Genomic DNA, 9,767 nt, shown 5'->3' with positions numbered 1-9,767 from the left:
AAGTAAAGTAAGGGATTACTATTGCAAAAACGGTAATTAGATTACCGTTACTTTCCCGTAGGAACGCTGCGTTACTGCGTTACTAAAACCGTGATTTTTTTGCGAGAATGTCTCATCGACAGTGACGTAAGCGAGTGCGACGTTAGTGACAACAGCTGTGTGCAGATCAACAATGGATCACATATCGAGTGCAGAGAGAGTATGAGCGTGCAGCGTTTAAAGCGTGGAAGTACTGACCTTACTTTGAGTTTGATTCCATAAAAAGTGACAAAAACATTAGTGTCCGCTGTGCGTGGGAAGAAAACTTCTTTTTACAGCGAAAAAACCCCTAAACTTCCAACAAGCACCGAGTAGCTACGACGTAATGGGAAACTCACAGAGAAACTCGCGGATTCTTCAACTGACCGCGCGCACACCTGCACCAGGGTAACACCTCCGCCTACCCCACTCCTGCTTTACAGGTGAAAATAGAGCAACAGGACCGCTGAGTCTTTGATTTTATTTATTTTCTGCTGTGTTTTACTTGCATCTATTTGAAAGAGTGAGTGTAAACACAAAAAATATTTTATTTTATGTGCTGGAATGTGCAGAAAATAGGTTTAAATGTTAAACTAAATTTACTTCAGTCAGAGAATGTTGCATATAATTAAATTTTTGCTTGATGCATAAAGTTAAAAGATTAAAACTAATAAAACAAGTTTTAAAAAGAGACTTTTCCATTTGATTACATTTTGTATGATGGATTATGCAGAAAAGTAGAATTGGGCTGAAAGATCTATCGCTTTATCACCTCTTCAGGTTGTAAATCGTGTTTTTAAAAAGTAACTAAGTAACTATAATTAACTTTTGAAAATAAGTAATCAGTAAAGTAACGGATTACTTTTTTGGGGAAGTAATCAGTAATTAGTTACTGATTACTTTTTTCAAGTAACTTGACCAACACTGTTAGTGGTCATATGGCGCTTGTGTACCTCTGTAATAGTATTAGGTGAATTTTTTTGAGCGTGAGCTTAGTAGGCGGGGCTCTGATGTTGGCCAAATTGTGTCAACTGTTCAAACACATGATGATGGTTAGTTAGCAACCGTGTTGGGACTAACGCGTTATTAAGTAACGCGTTACAGTAACTACGTTATTATTGTGGTAACGAGCACGGTAACTAGTTATTATGCCAAAATCAGGAACGCGTTACTCGTTACTGGGATTTAGATAGGGTCGTTACTCGTTACTTCGTGTGGTGGCTATCGCGGAGCTTCCACAGATTCAGTAACATTAGCAAGTGGTGGAGGCCAGCAGGTGGATGAAGGAAAAGGGGACGCAGAAGGAAAAGAGACCCGAGGCGGCCGCCGGTCCAAGTGTGAACTGAACTTCAGGTAAGAAGTTATGACCTGCAGTCTCTCTGGGTCAGATATGAACCAAGTTTAGGTGGAGTTTATTTTCGTTATGCTGACTTTTTCGTACTGCGTGCTAGCTAGCATGACGGAGTTTCTATACAGCTGGGTGGTGCTATGGTTAACTGATGTTGAACTTTATTTTGTTCATAAGTTATTATTGAGTTGCCGTTACTTGAAAAAAGTAATCAGATTACAGTAACGCGTTACTGCCTATCTCTGCACACAGCCGTACAAGAGCCGCCCACAATGCACACCTGGGAGGCACAGACACACAGTTCAGGAGCCGCCCAAAACACCAACGTACAAGACACACCCAGCCATCTGCTTACAAGGCAGCTCACAAGATAAACAGACACACACAGTCGTACAAGAGCCTATTTCTATTTATTTCTATCTATTTCTATCTAAAACCACAAGGTTTAAAGTTTGACATTGAGATGGTTTTGTTAGTGGTCGACACTGAGTACAGCAGTCTGCTGGCAGCGCGAGCTCAGCACTTCCTCTACTGTCTTGATAACATGTGCACACATTTATACATTCAAACATATATTTCCACGTAGCTGATAAGGATTTGGTTTTTCTGCCACACACAAAAACAGCACAAACAGACATTTTTCACGTTTTTATTCTTTTGCCAAATAAAAGCAAAAAAGCAGCAAAACAAAGATATGATTAGCATGCATCTCACTGTAGACATTACTTACAGTCACACGTCAGTTTTAAAGAAAGACAACGACAAAAGAAGCATCTTTACTACAGCTGTCATCCTGACAGTCTGGCACATCAGGTTCTTTCACACAGCTCACACAGGATTCCCCGAGTTTCTGACTGTTGTTTGTTTTCCTGTTTTTACGTATCCTATATTATCTGTTCTCATTTCTTCACTACATAACGTTTGATCTGTGATGTGGTTTTTTAAATGAACAAAACATTGCTGTTAGAGTTTTGGCATTTCAAAGACAGTAATGTAGGTCCAGTGATGTTAGCTGTAAGTCTAACGAGGCTTTAGAAAGAACCTTCTTCCACCTCGTTCTGACCCCAGAACGTTTGGTGTTCTCTTAGCCTCCGAGCTACATGTTTGCACTCTAATTGTTATGCTATATGAATTCAGGCTGTGCATTCACGGCCTAACCATGAGCCAAACAAATGCTGATCAGTTTTTCATACATTTTGACTGAAATATGAAGAGGATGTAAACAGATCTGAGGCTCTTTGCCATCATTTCATTGGCTGTTTCTCAGGGTTTAAGTTTATCATGCTAAATGTTTTATAAGAAACTTCCCAGAAAAAGACATTTTTATATTTGCATCACGTTTATGATCCAGTTCTTCAAGAAACATGACACCAGGGTTTGTATGATATACATCCTGAAGCCCAAAGTTTAAACGCAGCATCTGATTCTTGTTGGGTGAGAACCTGGTGATGCCACATTGAAGTATTTTGTGAGGTAATTCTTTTAACTTGTTTCTCGTGTCATATTAAATTTTTCTTGTATGACAAACTGGTTTGAAGTGCTTTTGCAGTTACATGTATGAGACATAAAAACATAGAAAGAGGTTGTTTTAGAGCATACGTTTCCACATGGGCCCAATATTTGCTCTTTAAATAAAACAGAATGGCCCTTAATGGACAGAGCAACAATGTAGAGTAGTAAGGTGAGAAGGATAAAATGGGAACGTTTGATGTGACGCTGCAGGTGTGATTGCAGTCACACTGATGAAGGGTGCAGATGCAGGACGATGATTCGTTTATGACTCAACACCAAATTAAAAGAAAAGCCGGAGCAACAGGAGACAAACTGTTGTCACAGGTTCCTGCGAGCTGGGTCTGGATATGTTCATGTATACATCCTTGTCCTTAAGCAGTTCTCCTACTTATATGTATATGCAAGTATATTTACTATATAGAGTAAACATAATTTACATTTGATGGGGGTGTCGCGAAATCGATCAATGCAGAGCAGTGAGACAAACCACGGAGGCCCCAGAGAAGTGCAATCACACGATGAGTTTATTAACAGCCCGGAGAAAACATCAGCACATGTCCTCTGACCAAAATACATGTTGTGGACACTTATAAAGCAGTGGGGTACACGCCCCCCCATGGCGTCAATGACAGATTAAAATAGGTTCCAGACATTAGTCACAGTTAATCGTACATCTTTAATGGCTATAACAGACATAGAACTTCTCTTTTCTATAACACCGTCCACACAAGGTAGTAAACTTCAAGCCCTCAGGGTCTCTGAGGCTAATTATTGACTCTGGTCATCTGTTACCAAGTAGAGTAAAATATAGTAAGACTCCAAATGAGTTAAGGCCTCAGGCCGGACACATTCCTAGATTATATGTATTATATGTACTGTAAGCATGTATGCAGTCATCCTTCTATGTTCTAGTTTCCCTCAGCATGGATCACCTGTCACGCCAGTGAAGCTTAAAACCTTTAATGAACCGAACATCAACTCGAAATAAGCACAGATATGCAATGTGCATAAAATACTTCTGGCTGTACCTGTAATAAAAGTTAACATAATAAAAGGATCCTCAAATGGACATCTTCAATAAACAACTGTAATGCAGTATCAATACTGTGAGAAATATTATTAAGTGGAATAATGCTGTAAAGAATGTTATTAATGCAGTTGTAATGATGCAGGTTATACGGCAACAATAAAAGAATTTCTGTATCTCCACAAGGGACATCCTGTTCCTTTCACTGCAGTACATTTCTACCGTGTAAACCTTTATTTGTGTTCTCAGGATCAAAATAAAGTGGTTACATTTTGAGATTACCTGGTTACATCTTTGTGTTGTGGGTTAGTTTTTGCAGTAAATTTTGGGTGTACATCCTGTGTTATATGATCTCATCACAGACGTCACCTTGTACATTTGAAAATGAGAAAGCATCCTGCCTCCTGATGTCAGCAGAGTCAGCGACATCGGCCGATACGTTCTCCTCACAGTAGAAAAATAAAGAGACTGTTTGGAGCTGTTACAGGAGACTGTGTTACACTTCAGAAAAATAAGATTTCATGTCACAGTGCTGCAAGCTTGCTTTCCTTCTTGATGGTGCGTACGTATTCACAGCCATAGGACTATTCTGCCTGGCACTTATGTCTTGCCCAGTCTGGTCTGATTGTGGCATTCACCTTGTACTTGGCCGGCTGCAGGACCACTCCGAACTTTCCCTCCAGACTTGGCAGATCATGGCCTGGTGGGACAGTCAGAGTGAAGCGCTGCAGGATCCAGGACAGGAAGAGAAAGAGCTCCATCTTGGCCAAGGCCTCACCTAGACATACTCTCAGCCCAGCACCGAAGGGCAGGTAGCTGGGTGATGGGATCGTCAGTCCTGTGCCTTCACTATTCAAGAACCGGCCTGCAGAGCAACAACAACAGGTTTAAGTTCACCAGCTGTGATGGTCACAGAAGCTAAACTAAAAGAACTGTCAGATCCAGCCTGTATACATATATTGGTTCAGGATTTCATGTATTTGTCTCGATCTTAAAACAGTGGCGGTGAATCAAACGGGAACAAGACTCCAGGTATCCCCTAAGGTGAGGGTTTCCTGGTGAGACACTGACTTGCTGCTATTAGAGTCCTTTCTCCTTGGACTTTCAGATTCCTTGGAGAATTTGAAAGTCCAAAAACTATCGTTTGATGCATGCTCAATGATCCAGGTAAGTAAATCCCCAAACGTTGATTCTGTTCATCTGGACGTGGCCGTTTTTTTAGTGGGAGAAACGTTTCGTCACTCATCCAGGTGACTTCTTCAACCCAAAAACCATCAAAAACAGGGTGTTTGTCGGGTCTTTAACATACAATTCAAAGCACCCTGATGTCACTGTTATTGTGTATTAACTTAAGTAGCCAAAAGCCATAACAATGATAGGAGCCAGAGACAGTGTCTGCCTTTCTATCACCATTAATCATCCTTGACTGAGGGAAGAAACCAAACAGACGTTTGCCTCAGAGAATAAAATCAGTTTCCATAACTGGATATTAAACTGTGGACAGATGTTTGCTCTTACCAGGGTCAAACCGCTCTGGGTTCTTCCACTCCTTCTCGTCATGGTGCAGAGCCCACAGGTTGATAATGACTCGAGTTCCCTTCCTCACTGTGAAATCTCCAAGGCTACAGAGACAAGAGCTCCCAGTTCACTCATGGGATTGACAACGGTGTTTGTGCATCAGGTAAATGTATTTTTAAGACTTCATTCAGAAACAGAAGATCCCAGATCAGTCCTACTTGTCAGTACAGAGCAGTAAGCTTCCTGTCCTAATATACAGCCTGGTCACTTTTCACAGAAGTGTGTCATTTTAATAGATCGATGCAGTCAGCAGTCACCTCTGCTGTGTGTCAACATGGCTTTATTAAATGGGTGAACTCAGCGAGCATCGCTGTACCTGGTGTCACAGAGAGCCACGTGGGGGATGAGTAGAGGTGCCACGGGGCGAATCCGTAATAACTCCCTAATGGTGGCCTCCAGATAGGGCAGACTTCCTCGGTCGGTGAGTTTAGGAGAGCGGCTGTCACCCACCGTCCTGTCCAGCTCATCCTGGATACGTCTTTGCACCTAAACATGAAGCAGTAGAGTCACTGTGCATCGGAGATGCTCTTTAACAGCTTCACACACTCAGGATTCACACGTTTTTCTCTGTTGCATTTGATTAGAATCAATAAAAATATTATTCCCATTGACTGCTGCAAGTTGGACATTAACGGGAATAAAGGGCGTGGCATGCTACTACACAAGTTCAGATTAACATCACTTATGTGTTGTGAGACTTGGCATGTTTTCATATGTGTGCTTTCACATTCACACTCTGGGCAGGTGAGTAACCTGATCTGCAGCTGCAGCCACCTGCAGTCTGTATGCTTCATTCAGCTGTGGTTTTCTTGCAGCTTCACAACAACTGACTTTATTAATGACTTTGTGTGTGTTGATGATGTTGCATAGGTATAGTTTGTAAAAAGATGCTTAAACTTAATTAGATTCAGAGTTTTAAACATGTTTTAGACCACAGACAGAGAGGAGGAGAAGGGTCGTTTTTATCAGACATCTTTGAAACCCACGCCACGTGCCTCGTGGAAACACTGCTGCTGATCGAGCCTTACCTCTGGGTGATGAATCAGGTACGTTATGGCCCATTTGAGCACAGTGGTAGTGGTTTCCACGCCAGCGCCAAAGATGTCTCCCACTGTCATGAGAATGTGGTCATCACTCAGGCCCACGGACTCTGCACTTATCTCTGATGTGTTGTTGTTCTCCGCACTGCGCTTGGCTCTTAGCAGAGCGTCTATCAGGTCTCTCTGCACGTGGTCGCTGTAATTCACCTGTGAGGGAGCAGCATGTCAGCGTACAGGATACAGCGTACAGAACGCTTTGTATTTATTTAGCAAAGCAACCTAATGTGACCGCTGTAGTCAAGTATGTCTCTGTGTGATAATGTCCACCATCTCACAGCTGCACAGGATCACAGCTCTACTACAACATTGTGGTTTTTCTGCCTCAAATGTTGCCGATGCATTTGTACAAATGAAAGGAACCAAGTATGTGGTATAAGGTACGGGACACATGACTAAGACAGCAGTTTGTACTGTACACTACCTTTAAATTTCAAACACTAATGGCCCCGTGGTTAAAGGGTTACCTTGTGTTCATCAAATTTCTTCTGTAGAAGTTTGTCTCTGATGGAAACACAGTGTTTCAGGAGACGTAGGTCTGCATTAGGAAAGATCTGTGATAAAGACAAAAACAGCCTGATAAACATCACGGTCCAACTGTCACCTTCTTGCTCATCGCTCACAATGTGCTGCGAGAGCTCGATGGTGCTAGCATCATTATAAACATGCACTGCAAATGTGTGTGGATCAGACACTCTTCACATTCTTTCACCATAAATTCTAAGCAACACCAGAGTGGCAGTAATCCCACTAAGGAAACGCAACGAGGCGGCCTTTATCTTTCTGTTGATTGCCTACATTTACACTGCGGTCTGATTGTTTCTGCTCTGAGTTCTTGCTGCTTACCTGCAGCCAGGGGAAAATGTCCACCAGGCTGTCTTTGGCCACAGTGTCCACAATGCCCTGGCTGTACTGCAGCATATTCTCAAACTCTGAGTCGCCTCGGCAGTAGGACGAGTTGAAGCAGAGAGAGCAGATAACGTTGGTGACGGCGCGAGTCAGCTCGGGAGAAAGATCCAGGGCCAGCCCCACGTCTGCTGCCTCTGACAGCACGGAGCACAGAGACTGGGCCTCTGCACAAACTGGGCAAGACAAAGTTCATTACCTGACATATTTATCATTTATCAAACACTACAGCAGATGTTACTGCATTTGGAGCATTTAAAATCTCTCTGTACACACACACGGACACACACACACACACGGCCAACTACACACACACACACACACACACAGACACACACACAGAACACACGAATACAGCGACACACGACACGCACACCACACACACACACACACACACACACACACACACACAACACACACACACACACCACAGACACACACACAACGACACACACGACACACACACACACACACACACACACACACGAACACACACACACACACACACGTCAACACCACAACACATCACACACACACACACAGCACACACACACACACACACCAGAGACACACAGCACACACACACAGACACACACGAAAGCACACACGGAAACACACACACACACACACACGACAACACACACATTCACACACACTCACACACACACACACACACACACACACACAGAAACAGACACACACACACACACACACACACACACACACACACACACACACACACACACAGTTTCCTACTGTTGCCAAACTTTTGTTGTGTAAATAAACGTTATTGTTTCTCTTTATTATTTTCATTGTACTAGAGTAGAATGAGAGTAGAATGAGAGTAGAATGAGAGTAGAATGAGAGTAGAACGACCAATCACTTTGTAAAAACAGGTCCTTTCCACCTGCTGACTGATCATTGCATTAGATATTTCTCTTTAACTTAAATTTATGCTTAAATGCTTTGAAGAGTAAAAAAAGTCCTCGAGTGTGTTCGTTTAAATGAGTGCGTCTGCCTGTTGTGATTTATTGCTGCTGACCTGCCTGCCATACGCAGTCTCACATGAGAGAGTGGTACCAAACTAGAGGAGTGAACTGTACTCACTGGTCTTCTCAATAGAGGCAGAGCCTTCTCCAAACATGCACAGGGCTGCGTGGACTATCTTCCTGTGGAACTTCCACGTAGCACTGTAGTCTCCAAATGCAATGTCCTTCCCATCTTTAGTCAGAATATCTGTAGTTACCTTCATCACAAACACGACATGAATGGAAACCAATCCAAAAAACAACCAAACAGAACAGGACATTTAGGAGAGAGTTATACCCACAGTTCTAGGTCTTCCTGCAAACGTCTTTCCCTTCTTGAGCAAGACTTCTTTGGCGTGCACATGATGGTTGACGACAATCACGCTGTGGGAGCCCATCATCAGCGAATATGTTTGTCCGTATTTTACCTGCAGTTCTTTGAAAAGCACATGTGGTTGTAATTCACTCTGCAGGCTCAGCAGGCTGCCAATCAGTGGTAGTGCAGGGAGGTGTGGCGGCTCCCTAGAACCGTGTGCAGACATCCTGAACTTGAACTGCAGTGCTAACAAAGTGAGGCCCACCACCATGAACACACACAGACACCAAAACCAAGCCATATCAGTGACAGAGGTGCTTGGTTCAACAGAGCTGAAACATCCCAGGAAATATCTGTTCAAGGTTTCCCAACCACTGCGGAGCGCTGCTTTTATGCAGCAACTTCAAGGCCAGGTCCTTGAATCTGTAGGACTGTGACAACTCAAACAAGATAAGATGACACTCAGTCTTTCTAGAACTACACAAGATGCTGTAAAAGTGTAGAAAAGAACAGAACAGGACAGAATATAATAGAACAGAATAGAACACAGCAAAATCTCCAGTGTTAAACTAACACTTTTGACAGTGTTATATGTTTAAAAGTAACCTAGTCAGTTTTGAAGATTAACAATGGCTAACACTGAGCAGTGCTGATTTTCTAACACTGGAATATTTCTAACATTTTGAGTTATTTTCCAGTGTTAGAAAATAAGCACAGCTCAGTGTTAGTCTTTGTTAATCTTCAAAACTGACCAGGTTACTTTTAAACATATAACACTGTCAAAAGTGTTAATTTAACACTCAACAGTGTTGTATTTAACACTCAGAGGTGTGGACCCATATAGACACTCTCCAGTGTTAATTTAACACTGGAGATTTTGCTGTGAACAGAATAGAACAGAACAGAACAGAACAGAACAGAACAGAATAGAACAGAA

The 9,767-nt window shown here is 42.5% G+C and overlaps 1 protein-coding gene across 1 annotated transcript; it reads right to left on the bottom strand.

The window, feature by feature from the left end:
• Positions 1 to 3,384: 3,384 nt before the first annotated feature.
• Positions 3,385 to 9,216, bottom strand: LOC102302086 (steroid 17-alpha-hydroxylase/17,20 lyase). Its single transcript, XM_005917046.2, has 8 exons — positions 8,817 to 9,216; positions 8,594 to 8,732; positions 7,427 to 7,662; positions 7,048 to 7,134; positions 6,512 to 6,730; positions 5,800 to 5,969; positions 5,424 to 5,527; positions 3,385 to 4,770 (listed from the first exon to the last, which is right to left on the bottom strand). The coding sequence occupies exons 1-8, from the start codon at positions 9,129 to 9,131 to the stop codon at positions 4,490 to 4,492; spliced, it is 1,551 nt and encodes a 516-aa protein (XP_005917108.1). The 5' UTR covers positions 9,132 to 9,216; the 3' UTR covers positions 3,385 to 4,489.
• Between the last annotated feature and the right edge of the window lie 551 nt (positions 9,217 to 9,767).

The sequence above is a fragment of the Haplochromis burtoni genome, unplaced genomic scaffold (genome assembly GCF_018398535.1).
Source record: "Haplochromis burtoni strain Fernald_Lab_line unplaced genomic scaffold, NCSU_Asbu1 Contig_22, whole genome shotgun sequence".
Classification (NCBI taxonomy): Eukaryota; Metazoa; Chordata; class Actinopteri; order Cichliformes; family Cichlidae; genus Haplochromis; species Haplochromis burtoni.
This window is presented reverse-complemented; position numbering and strand designations above follow the sequence as displayed.